Below are 26,137 nucleotides of genomic sequence, written 5' to 3'. Positions count from 1 at the left end.
TCTTGCACAAATACACTGTATGACTTGGGTAGGGTGCAGACGGCTTTCCCATTGCATTGTTAAGCTATCTGACACATACACTGAATGAAGTGTGGGGACACATGGGTTTCCCATAGCTATGTAACTCACGGCACCTTGGGTCACACAAGGTGGAGGCTGGGACCAAGCCTGACCCTGGACCCACTCACGTGCTTCCCACACAGACTATTACGGGTCTTACCTCAGTCATGGTTTCTCTGGCTTATTATGCACCCTCTTCCTCCTGCTTGGGGTCAGGGGATCAGCACTGGTCGACATGTATTTGCTCTCATGTTACCACAGTTAACTGAGACACTGGTTTGGACCAATCAAAAGAAGCATAACTGAATTAATGAGGCGTTCACAGCAGTACTAGCATCTGAGTCAGAGTCCGCTTTATGCCCACGATTGCTGAGGGTGTGGGCAGAGGCTGAGGTCCTGGGGCGGGGGGGGCGGGGGGGAGGGATGCATCTGTTCATCTAGTCTTTGAAGCGATGAAAGGAACCGTAACTGAAGGCACATTGGGTCAACCGGGTGGAGGATGGGACCGAGTCTGACCCTCGGCCCGCTCACGTGCTTCCCACACAGAGTATTGCGGGTCCTACCTTGGTCACGGTTTCTAGGGCTTATTATGCCACCTCCTTTTCCTTGGGGCCTGGGGGTCAGCGATGGTCGGCATGTATTATTTCTCGTGTTACAAATTACCACAGTTATCAGAGATACTGGATTTGAGCGTGCACAGGAAGCGTAACTGATTTAATGAGCCGTTCACAGGGTCACTGTATACCTGTGGTGGCTGTTTTTGTGACACCTCCTGCTTCAAAGCAATCTTTGGTGTTAGTATGCGCTGCTGCATTGTGGGGATGTGTAGAAGTACTGGCATCTGAGTCCCCTTTATGCCCACATTTGCTGCTCCTGATAATTTTGTGACAGTGGTGGAACGGGATTGGAATTATGACTGTACATCAATTCATCATCAATTCTCATCAGCATTGTGGGCTATCGCCCACACTTTTAAAGAGAGTAGTTGCCATGGCCTGCCAACCCTCTGCAGTGTGAGTCTCCGGTTCCTCCTCATCCAATACGCACTTATAAATAGACATGGAGGTGGTGTGGTTATCAAGCCAGCATGTGTTATGAGGGTAGTTGAACGCTGCGCAGGGGAAATTTTGTGTGCGCTGTGTATGCAGGCTCGTGCAGGGGGTTGGACAGCAATGCCAGCATGTAAGACAGGAGAAGAGGCAGTGGTGTCACCCGCAGGTGGTGATTGGACTTGGTTGCAGCTAGTGTGGTGCTTAGCTAAGATGTGCCAGCGCGTGTGCCTTGCTGCTTATGGTCTGTCCCAAGTAAATTGTTAGGGGGGTGACCGCCAGGCTCTTGTCGTCAATTTGGCTTAATAATAGGACCTGGGAGCCTCAGATGCACCCCATGCATGCTGCCCCTGCCGTTCCCTATCCGTTTATATGGTGTTTTCATTACTTTCTGATGTTTTTGGTCAGCTTAAAAAATGCTTTAGTCTCCCATTGACTTCAATGGGGTTCATTACTCGAAACGAGCTCTCGAGCATTAAGACTCGAGTAACAAGCACCTGAGCATTTTAGTACTCGCTTATCTCTATTGGTGATAAAAAATAATTTTTTTTTAAATTTTACTGCCCCATATGTACAAGAATATAGCTACTATAATACTGCCCCCTCTGTACAAGAATATAGCTACTATAATACTGCCCCCTCTGTACAAGAATATAGCTACTATGATACGGTCCCCTCTGTACAAGAATATAGCTACTATAATACTGCCCCCTCTGTACAAGAATATAGCTACTATAATACTGCCCCCTCTGTACAAGAATATAGCTACTGTAATACTGCCCCCTCTGTACAAGACTATAACTACTATAATACTGCCCCCTGTGTACAAGAATATAGCTACTATATTACTGCCCCCTCTGTACAAGAATATAGCTACTACATTACTGCCCCCTCTGTGCAAGAATATAGCTACTACAATACTGCCCCCTCTGTAGAAGAATATAGCTACTACAATACTGCCCCCTTTGTACAAGAATATAACTACTATAATACTGCTCCTATGTACAAGAATAAAACTACTATAATACTGCCCCTATGTATAAAAATAAAACTACTATATTACTGCCTCCTATGTACAAGAATATAACTACTGTATTACTGCCCCCTATGTACAAGATTATGACTAGTATAATACTGCCCCTATGTACAAGAATATAACTACTATAATAGTGCCCCCCTGTGTACTAGAATATAACTACTATAATACTGCCTCCCGTGTACAAGAATATAACTACTATAATACTGCCCCCTATGTACAAGTATATAACTACTATAATACTGCCCCCTATGTACAAGAATATAACTACTGTAATACTGCCCCCTATGTACAAGATTATGACTAGTATAATACTGCCCCCTATGTACAAGAATATAACTACTATAATACTGCCTCCTGTGTACAAGAATATAACTACTATAATACAGCCCCTATGTACAAGAATATAACTACTGTAATACTGCCCCCTATGTACAAGATTATGACTAGTATAATACTGCCCCCTATGTCCAAGAATATAACTACTATAATACTGCCCCCTATGAACAAGAATATAGCTACTATAATACTGCCCCGTGTACAAGAATATAGCTACTATAATACTGCCCCCTACGTACAAGAATATAACTACTAGAATACTGCTCCCTATATACAAAAATATAGCTACTATAATACTCCCCCTTATATACAAGAATATAACTACTATAATACTGCCCCCTATGTACAAGAATATAAGTACTATAATACTGCCCCTATGTACAAGAATATAACTACTATAATACTGCTCCTATGTACAAAAATATAACTACTATAATACTGCCCCCTATGTACAAAAATATAACTACTATAATACTGCCCCCTATGTACAACAATATAACTACTATAATACTGCCCCCTATGTACAACAATATAACTACTATAATACTGCCCCCTATGTACAAGAATATAACTACTATAATACTGCCCCCTATGTACAACAATATAACTACTATAATACTGCCCCCTATGTACAACAATATAACTACTATAATACTGCCCCCTATGTACAAGAATGTAGACCTGAAAGATTATTGCTGTTAGCCGTTTAATCCTTCACAGCCCTTGCCGACTCTACAGGAGAGCTCCCTCCATATTTTTCAGCTTTCCTTGTGTGATATCCATGCCAGTATCGGTTCTGACAGTATCGGCCATCGTGTTCTTTGGCGCCGGGTCTTCTTCTGCCACTGATCTGTCTAAGCTTTATAGATTTTTCTAGTGACTCTGCTCATATTACATGGCCAAAGTCCATGAGTCTGAGTCCAGCCATCTTGCCCTCCAGTGATATATTGGGTCTTCTTCGATTCAGGACTTCTCTGTTTGTTACGCTCATCCAGGATATACGCAGGGAATTAATCGTCAGAAAATGTTCAATTCTAAAAATCATTTTTTTTTAAATAGCTTTTTTAATTTTTATTGTTCAATGCCACAAGCTAAAACCTCTGCAACCCTACACTGACCATTAAACCACTGAATGGGCACATCTGCTGTGACTTCTGTTGGTCTGGAATGATGTCACACGTACGCACCATCACTAGTATAGTTCAGGCGAGCAGTATATGGAACGCATAGCGCCTCCAGAGGCAATTTTAGGAAGAAGAGGGAGGGGGAGTGCCCGGACAACAGCACAAGGTGAACCAACCATCGGACGGTTCACCATTAATTAGCATACATTGCCAGACATCATCTACACATTGACATCTCTTCGACTGGATTTAGACCGAACATTGATATATGGACGTATAATAGAGCATGGTTGCCAATATACTGTGTTTATTCTGCCATATTACCTGCGCTTAAACCTGCCTTGTGTCAGAGGAAATGAACTTTCTGATGGTCACTTTCGAGAAATTCTCTGAAAGGATGCTCCTATAACCGGAGACTGATGTAAGAACACTTGATTGATGTTATTTTGATAGCAAATAAGTGACTTCCTGAAGATCCAGTGAATTTCTGGGTTATGATCAGTAATTTTGTCTTTGAGTGACAACAACAATGAACCACGAGACAAGGAGAGAGAAGATAAAGGACGGGACCTTCCCTTGACTTTCAGCAGAATGTCTAGGTTTAAAATTGACTGTAAACCCTAAAATTCATTAACTTTGGTATGATACAATACCAATGTAATGTCTACAGGGTATAAAGGGAATTGTAGAACGTTAAAGACCTCTTGTTCGAGATATATTAGAAAATCACAGCACTGAAGTTCGTGAGCTGGGATCTCCACCGATTTCCTGAAAGACTGAGCCCCCAAAACACCTTCGTCGTTGAGTTTTTCATCACTGGATATCCTTTAGAACATCAAAGACGATGGGCTCTTGCTATTAACAATGACACTTCTCTTTGAATCTTGCTTTGGTGATGTCCCGCTAAGAAGTTGAGATACTTAATAGAAGCGCAGCTCCTTAGCTTTGGAAGACGAAATGTGGAATGGTACAAAAAAAAAAACGTGGTAGAATGGCTCCAAGCAGGAGTCCAATTTCTCTATTATTATATAAAACCAGCAGATGAAACGCATTTCAGGGTGAAAGCCCTTCATCAGTTGCTCTTGGAAAGATACAGAGGAGAGTGAGGCACAGAAACATCTGCACCTTATAGCTTCGGTGGTAAAAATGGTGGGTAGGGAAACCTTTGCGTGGTCCGACTGGGCAGAGAGGCAGCTATTAGCCGTCTGGACCACACATTTTACCTACTGTCTTATTTCATAACATTTGGAGGCCATACCATTGTTTTAGACTCATCCTTGGGGGTTTGCGCCGTTATACCATTCTTTTCCATACTATTCAGCATTTGGTCTTACCACACTCCTCCCAGTGGAGCATTAATTAGATTGGCAGCAGTTCCACAAACACGGAGTTATAGCCCCATTGGTCTATGCCAGGATCATGACCCAGGGCTAACACCCCGAAGCCAAGGGCTCTACTTGGGTTTGCTCCACCTCCCACTTTTTCTCTTCCATTTGTTCCTTAGTTTTAGAACTCACTGATGGTCCGATCCTTATGGCCTCCACCTTTTACCTCTTCTAACGTTCGATGACGGTTTTTTGGGTAGCTTTCCTATTTAAGATCAGAATATTATTGTATAGTCAATGCACAGGAACAGAGCTATAACCGCCTTATCAAGCCTCTGACCTCTCAACCACGCCACTTGTAGAAAAGTTTCATCTCAAAGAAATTGAATACTAATTGTTGATAACTTAATACATAGTATGTAAGGCCAAAGAAAGACATGTCCATCCAGTTTAGCCTATTACCTCCCCAATGTTGATCTAGACTAGAGGAAGGCAAAAACAAAATCCCATTTAAGGGAAAACATTCTTTCATGACTCCAATCCGACGATCTCCACTAGATCTTGATGTTTAATCTCTTCTTATGTTGTGTCTTCATCAGCAGCACGTTAGCTGAACAGAACCTCTATCAACAGCGGCACCTGAACAAGCATTATATGTGATCTACGACGAGTCTGGGAAGGTGTCTTGCCGGAATAGCGGCAGTTTCATTCTGAAGTTGGTAATTGAAACATTATGGATGGCGTCTCCCAAGGATCAAGGACGTACTGGATGTCTGCAAGTCACAAGAACACACTGGTCAGGAAGAGATGTTGTTAGAGGATGTTCTGTCCTCAGTATCCCAAACGAGGCTCAGATGTGTTCTATATCTCATGTTGGTATTATCATTGCTTGCTTATAAGCACATGAGCGTTAGGTAAGACAATATTTTTCGTTACTTGCTCTCCAAAGATGCTCTTGCCACTAATCCTTCGTAACAGCTTAGCTTCTATAAATGTCAGGGGGCAATTAGTTATCCCAATGACCGTGCAACACTTTCTAGAATGCAAAAAGCACTAGCACAAGCTCTGTGCAGACACTGAACAAGCAGGGTACACTACGAGATTTCATACAGAATTCAAAGGCATTGTAAACAGCAGTGAGAACGCAGAGTATACTTGCCCGAAGACACTAGGCCAATGAGTCACTCAAGTGTGCTTTGGTCAGTCAAGTGCTAATAAGACCCCCCTATACAGACGGCCATATATTTAGCAACAAACAGGACCTGATCCTGCCACATGTGCGTCTGCCTGTTATTAAACTACAACCCCCAGCTGTTGTCAAAGCAGTTTTACTATAAGAGAGTTCTAGGTTGTAGAGTACTGCTATACAGAAACCTAATGAGTCCCAAGTACAAGATTCATGTCAACACCTATTCCCATGACTCCCCCATAAAAATTCACACCCGCCCAAGTATGTACAACACAGTCCTCAGACCCTTTCACTTTTTTATTTACATTTTGTTATGTTGTGGCCTTGTGAAAATTACAACAAAAAAAAGGTTTTTCATCATCGTTCTGCACTCAATGCCCCATTGTGACACCTGTATGTTAGAACTACCATTTTGCTTTGACATAAGAATTCACATTCTTTGGTATCAAACTTTAAATTTAGTTATGTGGCCTCCTGTTTCTCTTGAACATCTTTGAGATGTTTCACATCTTAATTGGAGTTCCCTGTGGTAAATTCAGTTGATACGAGACACGTAAAAGACACCCTCTGTCGATATAAGGTCTCATAGCTCACAATGCATATCAGAGCCAAAACCAAGCCATGAAGAGGGAAAAAAAAAGCCCGTAGAGTTCAGAGGTAGGATTGTGTGGAGGCACAGATCTGGAGAAGGCTACAGAAACATTTCTGCTGCACTCAAAGTTCCTAAGAGAACAGCGGCCTCCATAATTCTTACATGGAAGAACAACAACCAGGACTCTTCCTAGAGCCGCCGACCAACCAAACTAAGTCATCAGGGAAGAAGGGCCTTGGTAAGAGAGGTGACCAAGAACCCAATGCTCACTCTGTCTGAACCCTAAAGACCCTGTGTGCAAATGGAAGAAACTTCTAGAAGGTCAACCATCACTGCAGCCTCCACCAATCTGGGGTTTATGGCAGAGGGGCAAAAAGAAGTCTTTCCTCGGTAAAAGACACATGAAAGCCACCTGGAATTCACCAAAAAGCATCTAAAGGACCCTCAGACTGTGAGAAACAAGACTCTATGGTCTGATGAACCCAAGATGGAACTTTTCGACTGCAATCTAAAGTGTTCTGTCTGGAGGAAACCAGGCGCCGCTCATCACCTGCCCAATGCCATCCCTAAAGTGAAGCCCGGAAGGCTCGCTCGAGTAACTGACTTATCCAAGCGTGCTCGCTCATCTCTAGTCACATTCCAACAAGACAATGACCCTAAGACCACAGCCAAGATAATACAGGAGAGACTAAAGGGACAACACTGTGAATAACCTTGAGTGGCCCAGCCAGAGACCAGACTTGAACCCAATCAAACATCTTTGGAAAGACCTGAACATGGCTGTCCACAGACGTCCCCCATCCAACTTGACAGAGCTTTAGAAGATCTGCAGAGAAAAAGCTGCTTCAACTAAGTATTTTTTATAGGGTGTGAAGACTTAAAAAATAGCATTTTGCATTGACCTATTTTACAAAAATTTCAAAGATTTCTGTATTCACTTTGTCATTATAGGCCAGAACACAAAATTAAAAAACAAAAAAAAACAAATGGGTCTTTCCAAATGTGTATATATTTGATTGTGCACCGGGCCTGGAGCCCCATGTGTTTCATGATTGCTTCCCACATCACCATAGGCGCCCTGAAGCACAGCCATAAAGCCACCTGAACAGCACTCCAAACATATGAAGAACACGGATGCATAACTCCTTGGAGAATAATCCTGCTTACCCAACCATGTAGATCATCTAAGTAGAAGCTTCCAAAGTGCCATCTGTAAAAAGGGTCTTTTTATCCATTAATGAATAACGCAGTTGAAACGTTGCACCTTTTTTTGACGCCACATTTTGGAAGTTGCCTTCTACTTTCTTTGATGAACCACAGCCACATGCACTGGCTACAATATGACATCTACATAAGTAGACAGACTTCCAACGTCAAGGTGAAAGTGTCTGCAAAACTTCAGGAGTCTCAAATTTTGTGTCTCCTCACCATTTGATGTTAAATGTGCAGCTCCAAAGGCAGTAAAAAAAAAAAAAAAAAAAAAAGTAATCTCTCTTTGGAGGAAGACAAATGGCTAAAAGCCTCTTCAGTACCAACTGTGAAGTACTGAGGGGCGTGATGATCGTGGATGGTCGTTACGTCGCCGCTAGGTTCCGCTATTATGCCAAGTGGGGCTGGAGGAAGTTCATGTCCCGCTGTTTGAGACATGAAAGTCCAGGAGTGCAATGTAATCTCCAACAAGTAGTTGCTGGAGATGTTTTCTTTAAAAGTCTTTTGGGCCTGGGTTTTTGGAATAGATGGCCGGTTGGTAGTGGGGCCATCCATTCCACTTCCTCCACTCCAGCTTGAGGGGCAAGGTTAATCAGCAGAGGTGCTGAGGGTGGGCCATGAAAAGGTCCACAAGTGGCAGTTTTCACAGACAAGAGAGACTGGAGGGCTGCTGGAACCAGGCCGTCTGTTATACCCACTGGAGGTAAAAGGTATAGTTGTTTTGTGCACCTGCAGTAAGTGACCTGTACAGGCAGGGACTGTCTGTGAAATTAGTGCTGGAGAAGCTGGACTGTTTTCATGCGTGAAGCCAAGGCTGGATTTTCTTTGATTTATTGGACTAACAATAAACACAGGTCACGCCTGTACTTGGACTTTAACATGTCTCTGACTGCTGCACACCCCGCAAACCGGCACTCTACCGAGCGGTCTTCCCACACAGCTCCGTAGCTTATCTCCCGTGTCAAAGGATCAGGCATGATGAAAGGAGTTGTCTCAGCAGGTGATAAGCCTGACCAATGAGGATGTCACTGCCGAGACCTCCACCGGTCCCAAGGACGGGGGGGGGGGGGGGGGGGGGGGGTCCTGTGTTCCCCTCTGCTTGTCATTCCGGGATCGCAGGACTGACCTGCAGTGGCGTCAGACTTAATAAAGTGGTGGCCGTGCGCTGCCGCCGCCGTCACTCCTATGATGCAGATTTAGCAGTTGACCATACAGGGAATTATTCTGGGTTCGAGCCGACAGGACAACATGGGTGGCTTTATATAAGACAATTATCGCCCGAAGAGGAGCTTGAAAGTCGCTACAGGGAGATGTCAGTGTGCGAATTATTGTTCTACAGAGCGAGTCGTTACATTTTGAAAGAGATTATCAGTCATTTAAATGCAGACAATTGTCTCATCAGTGACTACTTTTAGGTGAGCTAAAAAGAAGAGGTTGGTAAACGAAAGCTCACTCGCCCCGCACGGTCTAGGTTTACATTCACTAACCAGCAACTATTTGGACAATAATTGTCCCATATAAAGCCGCTCCGAACCTGCAGTCACCTCTTTACTACATGGATGAATACCGTCTACTGATCTATTGGCATCAGTACCCATCCCTCCCCTAGGAGGAGTGCGTGTGTGGAATATGTATATTATATATCACACATATACACAGTCATTGTCAGTAATATCCCTCACACAGAAGTCGTCAGATGGAAGAAAATTTTCTCAGTGTGATTAGAACATTGATATAAGTGATTACATATCAGAGCAAGAGGGGAATTTATGGTGAACTGACCCCTTGTAGGGAGGCTCTAGTACCCTGTTGTACCGCCTCTAGCTTGGATACAAGATGTGATACGGGCGGGCATGGAGGCTCTAGTACCCTGTTGTACTGCCTCTAGCTTGGATACAAGATGTGATACGGGGGGCATGGAGGCTCTAGTACCCTGTTGTACCGCCTCTAGCTTGGATACAAGATGTGATACGGGGGGGGCATGGAGGCTCTAGTACCCTGTTGTACCGCCTCTAGCTTGGATACAAGATGTGATACGGGGGGGGGGGCATGGAGGCTCTAGTACCCTGTTGTACCGCATCTAGCTTGGATACAAGATGCAATCAGGATAAAAAGGAAAAAACACACTTTTGCAGCACCACTAATGTGTTTTAAATACAATAAATTGATCTACAGGAATACGCCTTTCTCTACTGGATTTTCTGCTTCCTTGGATGTAAGGGGTGCCAGGAGTCCAGGCACCCCCTAACAAGTAAGATCCCCACATGCATTGACATAGTTTGACAGAGCGCAAAAGTGTTTTTTCCTTTTTATCCTGATTGCATATTCTTTCCTCCTTAAACGTATCTGTTTGGAGTCGCCTTCTGCCGCTCTCCCTCTGGGATGTCCTAGGACCGTTAACTTCTATCTTATTAAACTTTGGCTTGAGAGGCTCACGTGGACCAACAAACTGACCGGTGCCTAAAACATAGGACCGGTTCAGTTGTGGTGAGTCTCCCTCTACACCAGTCCTGTTTCTACTGCATTTCCATATACCATTGGAGCACCGCCTCTGACCCATATTGGATACAAGATGTGATACCGGGGGCATGGAGGCTATAGTACCCTGTGGTACCACCTCTAGCACCCTGTTGTACCGCCTCTAGCTTAGATACAAGATGTGATACGGAGGAGCATAGAGGCTCTAGTACCCTGTTGTACCGCCTCTAGCTTAGATACAAGATGTGATACGGAGGAGCATAGAGGCTCTAGTACCCTGTTGTACCGCCGCTAGCTTGGATACAAGATGTGATACGGGCGGGCATGGAGGCTCTAGCACCCTGTTGTACCGCCTCTAGCTTAGATACAAGATGTGATATGTGCCAGCATGGAGGCTCTAGTACTCTGATGTACCATCTCTAGCTTTGAAACAAGATGTGATACCGGCGGGCATAGAAGCATACAGGTTCCCTATGGTATCCTTTGGCATTTTGCGCCACATTTGCTGAAACTGAGCCCCTAAAACATGCAAACATGGAGACTGCCAAAGCTGATGTCCCAGATATGTTGTATTGGTAATAAATTTAGCAACCAGGCGGCTACAGAAGTGTGACAATGTTGTGGGGCTCCTGTGACCCTCTTATGTGTGCGGCCGAGCATTATCCTGCTGGAAGCCACCATAAGAGGAACACATGTGGCTGCAGGATGTCCTGAACATATCACTGAGCTGTCATTGTCCCACGTACCTCTACTAGGGGGGACCGACTGTCATATGTGGTAACCCCCCCCCAGACCATCACACCAGCAGGGGGCAGTGTGTTGCTCCACAGCAAAGCCAGGATTGAGGTGCTCACCCCGCGGTCTCCAAAACACGAACACGGCCGTCGTCAGCACCCAAACTAAACCTGGATTCATCACCAAAGACAACCTGCATCCACTCTGTAGCATCCCGTTTCATCATTCACAACATCTCTGCAAACGGGGGCAACAGTGGGTGTCAGAGGCCGTGTGACCAAATGTCCTTCGATGGTTCAAACACAGGGGTATAACGATGGCAAATTACAAAACAGTTGGAGCTGCTGGTGCTTGTTGGACGATCAGACACTCCTCTCTACTGGTGATCTGTAGGGGGCGCCCTAAGCCCAGTCACTTTGCGTGCCTCCATCCACTGGTCCCCACACCCCTAACAGTCTGGTCAGACACTCCTCCCTATTGGTAATCTGTAGGGGGCGCCCTGAGCCCAGTCACTTTGTGTGCCTCCATCCACTGGTCCCAACACCTCCTAAGAGACTGGTTAGATGCTCCTCTCTACTAGTGGTCTGTAGGGGGCGTCCTGAGCCCGGTCACCTTGTGTGCCCTCACACATCCACTGGTCCCAACACCTCCTAACAGTCTGGTCAGACGCTCCTCTCTACTGGTGGTCTGTAGGGGGCCCTGAGCCCGGTCACCTTGTGTGCCCTCACACATCCACTGGACCCAACACCTCCTAACAGTCTGGTCAGACGCTCCTCTCTACTGGTGGTCTGTAGGGGGCCCTGAGCCCGGTCACCTTGTGTGCCCCCATCCACTGGTCCCAACACCTCCTAAGAGACTGGTTAGATGCTCCTCTCTACTAGTGGTCTGTAGGGGGCGTCCTGAGCCTGGTCACCTTGTGTGCCCCCACACAGCGACTGGTCCCAACACCCCCTAACAGTCTGGTCAGAACGGCCAGTGGGGGACAATTCATCGATACGACCATCCAGATTCTCCTATCCCAATAATGCGCCCCTCTCAGACTCTGGTAATGGGGTGCGTCGTAGAGGCGTCTAGTGGTCAACAAGCTCCACACAAGCAGAAGAAGAGGTCTATATTTTCAATGGCCTGCTTCTTTCCATCTCCTCACTATGGAGGGTGCAATGTACCCATAGTGAGAAGGGGGCAAGGGACCCCTATTCTCTAGCTCAGGAGCGAGACCCCCTCTGATCAGACTTTTATTTCCTATCCACAGCATAAGGAATAGAAGTCCATCTTTGTTCAACCCCTTTCCTTTACACCAGTTCTGATACATTAACCCTTCATGCTTCGATTCCTCACCGTTTTTAAGATCGCTGCTTGCTGTCAATGAATCAAATAAGTCAGTTCAAGTTTTCCTAAGTGAACAAAGTAGCCTGAACTGCAGCCGGATTACTTCTACCTGCGATGAAACATTGTAACAAACCTCCAACTGCGGCTTACACAAGGATGTAAAGAAAAGCTCTTCGTTCACTGAAAGCAAGCCAAGCCCTCTAAAATAGTGATAAACGGAAATTATGTCAGAGTTGCAGAACTTTTCATACATTGTACATAAAACTGGAAGCCGATGGCAGAAACGTTATAAACTTAGAATTTAATTGTGCTTTGTACAGAATTTACAGCTCGCGGCTTTCGTTGCGACGCTGCGGTTTCCTTTACATTAAACGCCTGGATGGAAGTGAGCGTTACAATCACACTTACAGTAGAAAAAAAAGAAACCCGTCACGCCAAGCTCAATTATTTATTCAAGTGTCGGAGACTGATCTTTAAATACATGAAATTGACCGCAGGAGGCCGGAAGGCGCGAGCGCAGGTAACGGACGCCCTCAGGGATGTAAAGGGATAGAAAAGTTCAACCAACTATTACAAGGTCTTCCACGAACTCATAGTAGGGAACCTCAAGGTTAAGTGGCGCAGGGCCCTTCCTAATTCTACCAGAGGCGTCATAGTGCGAACCGTGGCAAGGACAGTAGTATCCTCCATAGTCCCCAGCATTGGCTATGGGCACGCAACCAAGATGGGTGCAGACTCCGATCAGGATGGCCCACTCTGGTTTCTTCACCCGGTCAAGATCATGCTGAGGGTCTCGGAGCTCGCTCAAGTCGACCTGAGCCTCCTTCTCGATCTCACCGGGCGTTCTGTGGCGTATGAACAGGGGCTTGCCTCTCCACTTGACGCACACGTTCTTGCCTTCGGGGATTTCGGACAGTTTGACTTCGATCTTTGACAAAGCCAATACGTCGGCGGAGGCGCTCATGCTGGATACGAACTGCGTGACAACGTTCTTGGCCACGTACGCGGTGGCGACGGTGGTGACGCCGGTGACCAGGTAGGAGAAGCTTTTTCTGTATTCATCACTGGGGCGAGAGGATTTCGTGCTGTTTGCGACTTCGGGGCGGCGGTAGTCTGCGAAATCGGGTACGGTGACATCGCTGTGCAAGAAGCGGATGCTGGAGGGACCTGCGACAGAAATACACAGCAAAGCGTTGAGTACAGCGGGGAGAACCAACATCCATACATAGCGGACATGTGGCGGGTTTAAATGCCGCCCCGCAGCGTGAAGACCAGATTTGGAAATTCACGGTAATGGTGAAGTCACATGGAGAATTGGCAGATTTTCCGCTAAAGAGCAGCGCCATTTCTTCTCTGTGGGGATTCGCCACAACATTTCCGGCCTCTAGAAACTGCAGCGGAATCCACGTCACTTTTCCTGCAGCACGTGGAGAAGGTTTTGAGAACTTCATCTACATCGCCGTCGCACGGGCGGATTGTAAACTTTTTTTAATGTTTAAAAACTGCTTCCCATCCGTTCGCGGATTTAGCCCTCTTCAACGGACGCAGCCGCGCGCAAAACTCTGGGAGAAGATTAAGGCCCCCTGTCCACGCTAGTGATATTCCGCCGCAGGGAAGATGGGAGGAGCGCTGCCAAGTCTCCGAGGTGAACCTATCTGATAGATACGCTCGCTGCGGAGAATCGCGGCATGCCGCGATTTAAATCCCGCGAGCGGAGAGTCGCTATGATTCTCCGCTAGTGGACGCCGGCGCTGCGCTTTCTATAGCAACACAGATTTATCGCCGGCGGGTCATCGCCCGTGGACAGGCAGCATAAGGCCCAATGTCCTCTGGTGGATTTGATCTGCGGAAGATCCGCAATTTAAGACGTACGCGCCATTTTCTTCCGGTTTCCGCATGCGGAAAACAAGTCGCAGCACGCTCCATTTTAGGGCGGATGGCTTCCATTGACGTCGATGGAGACCGTCCGATACGCAAATGGGCCGCGGATTCTGCGGGAAAGCAGGAGTTTAAAAAAAACAAACAAACAAAAAAAACTGTACTGCACATTTGCGCCGGCGCTTTGGCACACATCCGCAGTACATAAGACCCAGATGGGTGCGCAGGGTCCTCGGGCGGATTCCGCTGCAGAATCCCACATGTGGAATCAGACCCGCCCGTGGACGTGAGGCCTCAGTGTGGTACCAGAAAGTTATGGTTTCTTGCTGGACGTGAATCTGAAATCTGCGCAAAAAAAAAAAAAAGTCTGTCTACAGCGCCAATTTACATTGAAAAACGCCCCTGATTTCTACTGCGCCAATCACACCCTGCGCCTACAAAACCGCAGCGTGTCCTATTTTGGCGCAGAATACCTATCAATATCGGCTATGAACCAACTCAGCGAATGCTCATCTACACGCGGATTGGCCGTGTATTTTCCCGCGCCGTCGCTTAGCGGTGACGCAGGTATCCACAGCCCATATGGGATGTTACTTACGTACGGGCTGCGGGTCGGACGCCTCTACTGATTTCAATGGAGGCCATTAGCGCAGAATTCGCGGTAAAATAAAGCATCCTTTCGTTTTTTCTTCCACTAGCGGAATCCGTAACTTGCATCCACAAGAGTGAAGGAAAATACGAAAATGCACGGCGTCCAATGCCCGCGTTTTACCGCTGATCACGGAATCCGCAAAGGAAGTCAAGTCGCGTGAGACCGGTCTAATATGCGCACATAGGTCTTCCGTGTGAACGCACCCTTGGCACGGCGTCACACGAGCGTATATGTATTTGCGTATACACGAGCGCCATGTTTTAGCAGAACGATCACTTTTTTGAGCGCACGCCATATTTTTGTGTACTTCTTGCAGGAATGGGAATTTTTGTGCACCAAAAAAAAAAAAAAGCGCTCCAACGCTCCTAGAAATTAACCCCATTACACAACTGAATTGTACGTAACGAGGGTCTAGAAACCCCCAGCCGCTATACCAGAGCCCTGTGCAACTGAGAAAACTACAAGTCCCAGAATTCCCTGCACTAGAGAACATACAAGACAACCCGCAGGGCACGCTGGGACTTGTAGTTCTCGGGCGCTGAGAAGACTTGGGTCACTAACACGACCTGAACAGCTTTCCCCCCGTCCCAGCTCTCACCACTGATGCCGGCTGTGGCGGAGAGGGGTCCAGAGGCGGCCTGTCCGCTCAGGGTCTCCCGGGTGAGGAACGGCCTCTTCACATCCAGCGGGACTTTATCACTGTGCAGGACGACTCCGGAGGCCAGCGGCTTCAGCTGCCCAGCCACGGCATACGAGGTGGCGGATAGGTACGGGGAAAAGGCACCGGAGCGGGCGACCAGGGACAACATGGCGGAGACTTATCGCCGGTCAAAGCGACCTTTCTCGGGAAGGGGAAGTGACGTAATGGGAGCGCCGCCGCCAGGATGACGTACGGTGAGACGCCTGAAGCCACGTCTCGGTGTCTGCCAGGGAGTGGGCGTAGCCTGGAAGACGAGCGTCTGTATGGAACCCTGATTAACAGGGAAAGTCGCGGTTGCCCATAGCAACCAATGAAATGGCTGCTATGATTGGCCAGAGAGTCTCTGAGCACTGAGAGGTGGTATCTGATTGGTTGCTATGAGCAGAGAGTTTTGATCAGTGTCCTCCATTATGAATAAACCTCACATTTGTATATAATGACTATATTATGTTATACACCCCACATCATTCATTATACTCAGGAGATGATTAATGACAGATAGACTAATGCATGGCATGGGCATTTTCACGCGTCCACGGGCCCACCGCCATGTGTTGTCTGTGGACACCATTATTTCATGTCCGTTAGCTATATTTCACCCCCGCCTGGTATCGGCTGTGGCCCAGAGATAGCGCGGGGCCCTTCATAATGTTATATGTCTGTCTCGTACCATTGCCAGTGTCTTCCATGTGCATCAGAGTTATGTGTATTGCACCTCTGCAGCACTGAATGGGTTAATGTCTGGGTTATGTCTGAGAAATGTATCATGTCATGTGTCATGTGATCCTGTGATATATATTTGTTTGCAAGTATGCAAGAAATGGAGATCCAGGTGGTCTTCTGTTCTGCTTGCAAGAGCAGTCAGTGAGTGAGCCACACAGATCGGTCTGTGGGGGGAGGATGGAGGAAGCCTGGCAATTCCCTTCTGCTTGGCCTGGGACCCGTTTACCCAGAATGTGCCGGTGCTGCCACTAAGGGCTGAGTGAGAAGGAAGTACAGCGGGTTGGCGGGAGAAAGGCACAAGAAACGTGAGTGTTTACCGATAGAGAGTTGGAGGGAGAGTCGCCAGGAGCAGGATCACACAGATAACTGGGACTGTGGTTCGTCCGGATTACCCCGAGAATCCTCCCCGTCGCTCCACCTTCTAGAAGGGTAATTGTGCCAAATTGTGTTGTAAAGTGGGCTTTGTTAAAGTTCCAGTAAAGAGACCGACCGTGTGTGGACTAAGTTATTTACTTCACCAAGATTCACTGCAGAGGACGGAACGCTGGCGTCACGAGTGACAAAGAGCTTCAAGGTGACTTCGGGTTACTTTGCCCTGTGACCTGAGCTCCCCCCAGGGGAGGAGATGATAGAGCCCCGTGACAAGGTCTTTATCTACCCCGCTGTCTCATTGGCTGCGGGCCCGCGCCTCGGACGCTGCACATAGGAATGTCACCTTACTCACAAATGAATGCTGGCCAAGATATAGGGGCGTCACGTATCACAATGTATGTTCTCAGCTGTTATTTCAGTGGCCCCAATAGTATTAATGTCCCTTTTCATTGGCCCCAGCAGTAATAGGGCTCCTCAGCAACCCCAGTTGTAATAGTGCGCCCTGTCAGTGACCCCCAATAGCAATATTGCACCCTCTTAATGGCCCTAATAGTAGTAGTGCTCCCTTTAGTGGCCCTAGCAGTGTTAGTGCCTCAGATTGTCCTCAGTAGTAATAATGCCCCTCCTCAGTGACCCAATTAGTAATAGTGTTTCCTCACAGTGGCCCCAATAGTAATAATGCCCTCTCTCATTTGGCCCGGTAGTAATAGGACTCCCTCTCTGTAACCCCAGAAGTAATACAGTGTTTTCTGATACTAATACCTAGCCCAATAATAATCCCTATCCTGATTTCGGCGGCAGAGGGAGGGCTTGAAATATAAGCCCTAGTTAAGCTACATGAAAAAAAGCAATACTCACCAAGCAGGTGCCATCCAAGACCCTCCAGCTGGTCTTGGGCGTTCTGGCAGGCTTTCGTGCAGTCCTCAGTTTGTAAACCTGCCTCCAGCAAGCGATTGCTCTGATTGGTTCTCGAGCGCTGCGGCTTAGCCAATCAGAGGCAGCGCTCAATTAACTAATCACAGCATCGCATTGAATGACCTGCTAGGTGAGTATAAGACCCCCCCCCAAAAAAAAAAAAAGACGTTGTGCCTCTTTTGGGGCAAAAATTAATATAAGACAGGGCCTTATTTTCAGGGAAACACGGTAGTGATCCCAGTAGCAATATTGCACCCTCTTAATGGCCCTCATAGTAATAGTGCCCTCTTTAGTGACCCCAGTAGTATTGGTGCCCCTCTTTAGTGGCCCTGGTAGTATTAATGCCCTGTTTAATGGCTCCAACAATAACAGTGCCCGCTCTTGGTGCCCTCTCCACCTGTGAACCTTCAGCCGGGCAGCAATCATATCATCAAGTCCTGTAACTCACTTTGAAGTTCTAGTTGGGACGCCACTGCAGCGCTCATAGAAAATCCTACCCCCCCCCCCCCCTCCACATACAGGAATGCAGATAGCAGGGGGGTGTGTGGACACAATGAGGATCTCAGAGCGTACCGCCCGCACTTTCAGCGTCAGTTCTAGCTCCTGATGATACATGGCTGCGGGCCGGCGGTCCTCACACCGGCAACATCAACATGGCTGTGAAAACTAAATACCGGCTCTAGAGTAAATTATCGGCTGTGACGGGGGCCTACTGGCCTTGTGGCAACTCTAGCTCTGTAGCGGCACAGTAGTGCCCACTAGCTGTAAGAGTGAGAGAGACTCGGCGCAACTCGTATGGGACAATACATGGACACCAGTACGTGTGCTATCTGATTGGTCATGGCACACTGACAGGCATCAGCACATCCGTGAAACTGTGCAGCGACCGACTAAAGTACCTTTGCCGCCATTGCCGGGAGAGATCGCAGAGCCACCTGTGACATCCATCTTGTTTCCCCCATGGTCTTCCCCAATTTGGCGCATCCCGCTTGGACACTGCACATGTAACAACAAACAAGGACGCCTGCATGTATCGCCTGATACGCTGTAATGGGGCCATACGCCGTCTGTGGAATTACATGGACGGCACACGGCGCCAAAATAAGGGACTCAGCCAGAGGCTTTCTTATAATGATCCATGCCGATGGGATTATTATCAGTTTATGTATTCCGCAGACGGGGGCGGACCCTTCATAGGCTGTAGGGATTCGCACACACGAGCGTTTTTTCTCACGTATCAGCGCTTTATGTGAAAAAAAGATTGGTGCACGCCGTATTCTCATTCATCTTTACGTATGCGAATAGGACATGCATTGCGCACAGTCCGTGCAGATCAGAGTCCATGCTGCGCCAAAGTTTCTACAGCACAACATGTGTTCGCCCACCTGAATGAGGCCTAAGGTAAGGGGTAGCACCACCTGCAGGAGGTGGAACGCGGTTTTAGCGCGTGGAATACAGTTTGGGATGCGCTGTGTTACTTGTTTCTTTGGCGCTTCATTATCAGGCTGGAGTTATTACAGTCCGTGGGGAAGCACGGACTCCAAGATGGCGAGGTAGCTTGGGGACGCAGGGACATAAAGTGATGCATCACTAATATGTCACTCTGTAAGGCCGGGCTCACGCGAATGAGTCGGATTCCGCATGCGGTCACCCTGCGTACCGGATTCCGCAATTAAAATCTGTTCGTGTGAGACCATTGTTAGCGGCCAATAAAATCTCGCAAGTTCTGTGCATTTTTGCAATAGGTTAATTTACACGGACGTTTTTCCTCTTGTACCGAGACGGAAAAACTGGAGCATGTCGATGGAGAATCCGTGTGCTCTGCAATGCGAGTTGCGCCCAAGAATCTTGGGCGCAATTCGCTAGCCCCTGTATAGTCGACTTAAGCCGACCGTAGGCTCATCCGGTGGGTCCAGAGGAACTGGGCTGGAGAAAGAAGAAGGTCTACTCATCTAGTAGGTCAAGAGGGCGAGCGTAAGACGACCTCCACAGAACATTTGCGCTAAGTCGTGACACCCCGCCATCTTGTAATTCCAGCCTGGCTCGCGTTTTACTAGCAGTGCTGACATATCAGTCCTGTAGACATTTACGAGCAAACATTGATTTTTATTTTTCGGAACATGTTCGCGTAATACTCTCGGACTCCCAGCGCCTCGCGCACAGTAAGAGCGGCGAGAACGTCCGCTGCCGGTAATGGTCTCCACGCTGTTTGTTTATTTTTCTCCCCCTGAAAGACGTCACTTAAAGGCTTTAAATCCACAGGTCGCCTGTAAGCCTCCGGCGGGGAGATTTGTCCTTTCTGCAGAAGCAGGAAAATTGCGCTGTGCTCCAGGTGAAGATCCCTCAGCAGGCAGCAGAAGACGCACGGCATAAAAACACGTTAGCAGGCGGCGGTATGAGGGGAGCGCGGTCGGGGGCGCTCGTCACCCCACTATGCAGATTCTACTTGACTAGGACATTTCTTTCAGCTGGAAAATCCCAATAATCCAGCACAACGCCGACCGCGGGTGCGCCGCAATAAATCGCGCAAAACATTGCTCCAATGCAGTTATGTTGCCTCGTACTGCACACAACGGATTCCTATTGGATCACAACTGCAGCTCCGCTGCCGCGATTACACCTTTTTAAAAAAATAAAATCACCTTTGCTGTTCTGTTCACTTTTTTCTTTCTCGAAGGCTCCGCCCCTAAATTACTGAAAATCGTACGCAATATTGGAAAACATTGTAAAAAATTAAAAAGCAGATATGATCATGGAGTGTTATCGTGGTCCCGCGGCTGTTATACATGAGTGATGATCACACATGCATGGTGCTGACTCATGGCTACTAACTTGTGAACAATGAAAAGGATAACTGTTGCGGTGCGCTAAGCATCAATGTTTATGTTAGGCCCCGCCCCTTTTACACTAAGCCATATTTTTTGTGCCTTCTCTCAGTAATAATACGCCTTCATAGTAATAGTGTCCCTTTGTGACCGTTCACAATAATAGAGTCCCTCAGTGCCCCTCTCACATTACTAGTGCCCCTTAGTGTCCCCCTCACAGTAATAATCCTCCTTAGTGTCCCCCTCACAGTACTAATGCCCCTTAGTGTTCCCCTCACGGTAATAGAGGCCCTCAGTGTCCCCCTCACAGTACTAGTGCCACTTAGTGTCCCTCTCACAGTACTAATGCCCCTTAGTGTTCCCCTCACGGTAATAGTGCCCCTTGATGTCCCCTCACAGTAAAAGTGCCCCTTAGTGTCCCTCTCACAGTAATAGTGTCCCTTAGTGTTCCTCTCACAGTAATAGAGGCCCTTAGTGTTCCTCTCACGGTACTAGTGCCCTTTAGTGTCCCCCTCACAGTACTAGTGCTCCTTAGTGTCCCCCTCACAGTACTAGTGCTCCTTAGTGTCCCTCTCACAGTACTAATGCCCCTTAGTGTTCCCCTCACGGTAATAGTGCCCCTTAATGTCCCCTCACAGTAATAGTGCCCCTTAGTGTCCCCCTCACAGTAATAGAGGCCCTCAGCGTACCCCTCACAGTAATAGTGCCCATTAGTGTTCCTCTCACAGTAATAGAGGCCCTCAGTGCCCCCCTCACAGTAATAGAGTCCCTCAGAGTCCCCCTCACAGTACTAGTGCCCTTTAGTGTACCCCTCACAGTAATAGAGGCCCTCAGCGTACCCCTCACAGTAATAGTGCCCCTTAGTGTCCCTCTCACAGTAATAGTGCCCCTTAGTGTTCCCCTCACAGTAATAGTGCCCTTAGGGCTCATGTCCACGGGCAAAATATGATTTAAGATCCGCAGCGGATCTCCCGCATGCGGATCCGCATCCCATAGGGATGCATTGACCACCCGCGGGTAGATAAATACCCGCGGATCGTCAATAAAAGGGATTTTAAAAAAAATGGAGCATGGAAAAATCCGGACCATGCTCCATTTTCGTGCGGGTCTCCCGCGGGGACGGCTCCCGCGGGCTTCTATTGAAGCCTATGGAAGCCGTCCGGATCCGCGGGAGACCTAAAATAGGAATTTAAAGTATTTACCATCCGGCGCGGGCGGGGAAGGTCAGCTGTTCCTCACGGCCGCATCTTCCTTGCTTCGGCTCGGCGGATGTGCCCGGCGCATGCGCGCGGCACGTCGGCGACGTGCCGGCGACGTGCCGCCGGCGTCAGGAATTCATCCGCCGGCCGAAAATGAAGATCCGGCCGTGAGGAACAGCTGACCTTCCCCGCCCGCGCCGGATGGTAAATACTTTTAAATTCTTATTTTCGGCGCTCATGTCCGCGGGGCAGGAGGGACCCGCTGCAGATTCTACATGTAGAATCTGCAGCGGATCTGATTTTCCCCGTGGACATGAGGCCTTAATGTCCCCTCACAGTACTAGTGCCCCTTAGTGTACCCCTCACAGTAATAGTGCCCTTAATGTCCCCTCACAGTACTAGTGCCCCTTAGTGTACCCCTCACAGTAATAGAGGCCCTCAGCGTACCCCTCACAGTAATAGTGCCCCTTAGTGTCCCTCTCACAGTAATAGTGCCCCTTAGTGTCGTCCTTACAGTAATAGTGCCCCTTAATTTCTTCTCACAGTACTAGTGTCCCCCTCACAGTAATAGAGGCCCTCAGTGTACCCCTCACAGTAATAGTGCTCCTTAGTGTCCCTCTCACAGTAATGGAGTCCCTCAGTGTCCCCCTCACAGTACTAGTGCCCCTTAATGTCCTCCTCACAGTAATAGAGTCCTTCAGTGTCCCCCTCACAGTACTAGTGCCCCTTAGTGTCCCTCTCACAGTAAAAGAGTCCCTCAGTGTCCCTCTCACAGTACTAGTGCCCCTTAGTGTCCCCCTCACAGTAATAGAGGCCCTCAGTGTCCCCCTCACAGTAATAGTCCTCCTTAGTGTCCCCCTCACAGTACTAGTGCCCCTTAGTGTTCCCCTCACGGTAATAGAGGCCCTCAGTGTCCCTCTCACAGTACTAGTGCCCCTTAGTGTCCCCCTCACAGTAATAGAGGCCCTCAGTGTCCCCCTCACAGTAATAGTCCTCCTTAGTGTCCCCCTCACAGTACTAGTGCCCTTTAGTGTCCCCCTCACAGTACTAGTGCTCCTTAGTGTCCCTCTCACAGTACTAGTGCTCCTTAGTGTCCCCCTCACAGTAATAGTGCCCCTTAATGTCCCCTCACAGTACTAGTGCCCCTTAGTGTTCCCCTCCCAGTAATAGAGGCCCTCAGTGTCCCCCTCACAGTAATAGTGCCCCTTAGTGTCCTCCTCACAGTACTAGTGCCCCTTAATGTCCCCCTCACAGTACCAGTGCCCCTTAGTGTTCCCCTCCCAGTAATAGAGGCCTTCAGTGTCCCCCTTACTGTAATAGTCCCCCTTAGTGTCCCCCTCACAGTACTAGTGCCCCTTAGTGTCCCCCTCATAGTAATAGTCCCTCTTAGTGTCCCCCTCACAGTACTAGTGCCCCTTAGTGTCCCCCTCCTAGTAATAGTCCCTCTTAGTGTCCTCCTCACAGTACTAGTGCTGATGGCCTATGCATGAATGAAGTAGCAGTCGCCATCAACACCACAACACTATCCATTTTGATGACTGTGCTGGTAATTGCTGAGTACAATCAGCAATCTGCAGCGCTATCATGGGAACGAGTAGAGTGGGACCATGTAGGGACTATGGGGAGTGGTGGGGCTTCCTGTAGTCGGCCCTCCACAATCATAAAGCTACCCCCTGTTCTGTAGATAGGGCATAACTGTATATTTTAGTGCAATCCTTTTAAAGGTGTTTTTCCGGGGGGCGTGTCCTGGCTGATGGCGGAGTGAGTCGCATTCTGTGTGAGCTCCCGCGTCCACTACCTGGTCGACAGCTCTGAGGCACCGAGCAGCGACCACGAAGTACAGGCAGCCGCAGGAGAATGCAGAGGAGACAGCCACGCACCTCCGGACCTGCGGCGAGCAGTAAGAAAGGCACCCTGGAGCGTTTTCTCGGCGCTCCGGCAGAAGCGCCGGAAAGATCCAAGATGGCGCCCGCTCTCGCGAGAGCGGGAGCGCCGAAGCATGAGAGCCCGGCGCCGGCTCCGGCCCCCGTAGGGGATAAGCAGCAGCGGTCTGGCAAGCCCTCGCCAGGGGGAAACAGCAGAAGCAAGCCGCCGGGAGGCGAAGAGAAGGAGAAAGAAGATCACAGGAGTGCATCTGAGTCAGAGGGGGAAGCACCACCGACCACCCCCACAGGCAGGGGACGCGTGAGTAGTGCGGGCAGCAGCCCAAGCATCCCACATGGCAAACACTCACCCCCAGCCCCAGTCCACACGGAGGGGGAGAATCAGAACCTGAAAACATGGTCCCAGGCCCTGCAGACCCCCAAACCTCACACTACGAGCACCGTCACAAAAACAGGGGCGCGAACCCCCCCCCCCCCCAGCAGCAGAGGGAGAAGAGGCATGGAAAAGCCGCATAATGGCAATCCCCACACGGTCAGAGCTAGACAGCCTTTTCCAGAGGCTGGAAGCATCCAACAAACAAGTTATGGAACAAATGCACGCAGACATGCAGCACCTGGGCCATAGAATCCTGCAGGTGGAGGAGACACAAGAAAGTACAGCGGCCATTTTAGAAACACATAGGCCAGCTATACAGGCCCAAGCCGACCAGATAACAAGCATTATCATGCATATTGACGACCTGGAAAACAGGAACCGCAGGAATAATTTACGAATACGCGGCCTGTCAGAAGAAATAGAAGGGCAACACTTAGAAGCATGGGCGCAATCATTTTTCCAGCAGTTAATAGATGACCCAGCAGAACACCACATTGAAATCGATCGCATTCATAGAGCCCTGGGCCCCAAGTCAACGGATCCTAATAGACCGCGGGACGTTATTTGCAGGATCCATTTTTTCAAAATAAAAGATATCATTCTCCGCAAAGCCAGAGAAAAAGGGGAACTGAGCTACAAAGGTAAACCGATCATGCTGTTGCAGGACCTGGCTAGGCATACCCTACGCTTAAGAGGGGCCCTAAGACCGATCTTAACAGCCCTGAAAAATCAAGGGATCCAGTACAGATGGGGCTTCCCCTTTTCTCTAACGGCCAGGAAGGACGGGAAGACGGCCACGTTCCGCTCTTTAGGGGATTTACCAAACTTCCTAGGCACATTGAACCTGCCAATGATAGCGTTACCAGAGTGGCCTGAAACGCCGACCGTAGTAGCGCCCACCGCCCAGGAACAGTGGCAAACCATCCCAGCAAGATAACGTCGAGAGAGGCGTGCACCAGTAGATGACGCCACCTGATTTAAGACATTCAGACCTTATTGAAACAACCTCAACCATGGAGGTCACGGGAAGCGACTGCTCCCTAATTGACTCACTTTCCATACGTGCTATGTTTCAGCAACCACAGTAACAAAGTTCTTCTCCCCATTGTTTCATGTTGTTAAGTTTTGCGCCACCCTTTAAGCGGTGGTCCAGGGGGAGGAGGTGACACGACGGGACCGGCGGCAGGGTAGAAGGAAGAACGAACAAGGGACATGGGACACTACGAGATTTGCTTGCCCCCCCCCCCCCCACCTTCCCTTCAGGATAACAACATAATAGCCTATGCACCACCGAACCTCCCCAATCCCGGTCCGTGGAGCGAGAAGCTGTCCAGTATTCATTAAAATGTTATTGAAGTTGGAGATGTTGTTAATGTTAGCATCGGTGCCTCATGAGTCAGCAAACAAGGCCCGGAGTAGAGGCCTATTGCATACTTAAAAACCACTACGCCTGGGGTGGGACGCGGGAGAGCGCAGCTCACGCAGCCGTCTCTTCACGCCTCACACCCTAGGTGACCAAATGCACCCAGTGCATATACTGGCATACGTTATGCCAGTAGCTCACCTACTATACATGTGCAGCAGCCTAACGCTGCACAGGGGCCGCCCCGCGGCTCCCCTCTTTTCCCTAAATCTCTACCTTTTGCTTTCTCCTCTTTCTATTACCTCTCCTTATCCTATCTCCCAACACCCAACTTACCCCCCAGACCGGCCTGTAAGAAACACCACTCAAAGTGAAATGGGATGGCGGACCTAAAATTTTGTTCATATAACACGAGGGGCCTGAACAAACCGGCCAAGAGAGGGCAAATTCTCGATCACTTGCACAAGGAAAAAACGATGATAGTCCTATTACAGGAAACTCATTTCCAGGAGGCGAAAATCCCCAAATGCAAACACCGACACTATACCACATGGTTTCACAGCCCACACCCAACTAAGAAAGCGGGCGGTACCTCAATCGCTATTCATAAAAGTCTTCCTCACAAACTCATATCTTCAAAGGTGGATGAAATGGGGAGATTTGTATTCATAAAGATTCTGGTTCACAATGAGGTTCTAACAGTGGCAAATGCTTATTTCCCTAACCAGGGCCAGCAGCAGTTCGGCATCCGGATGTTGGGGGCATTGGCGGAATTCGCAGACGGAT

The 26,137-nt window shown here is 48.5% G+C and overlaps 1 protein-coding gene across 1 annotated transcript; it reads right to left on the bottom strand.

Moving 5' to 3' along the window:
• Positions 1-12,747: 12,747 nt before the first annotated feature.
• UQCRFS1 (ubiquinol-cytochrome c reductase, Rieske iron-sulfur polypeptide 1) lies at positions 12,748-15,865 on the bottom strand. The gene is made up of 2 exons (XM_066582716.1): positions 15,594-15,865; positions 12,748-13,632 (listed from the first exon to the last, which is right to left on the bottom strand). Exons 1-2 carry the CDS (start codon positions 15,802-15,804, stop codon positions 13,025-13,027), a joined length of 819 nt encoding a protein of 272 aa, XP_066438813.1. The 5' UTR covers positions 15,805-15,865; the 3' UTR covers positions 12,748-13,024.
• Between the last annotated feature and the right edge of the window lie 10,272 nt (positions 15,866-26,137).

Source organism: Eleutherodactylus coqui, chromosome 11, assembly GCF_035609145.1.
Source record: "Eleutherodactylus coqui strain aEleCoq1 chromosome 11, aEleCoq1.hap1, whole genome shotgun sequence".
In the NCBI taxonomy this organism is placed as follows: Eukaryota; Metazoa; Chordata; class Amphibia; order Anura; family Eleutherodactylidae; genus Eleutherodactylus; species Eleutherodactylus coqui.
This window is presented reverse-complemented; position numbering and strand designations above follow the sequence as displayed.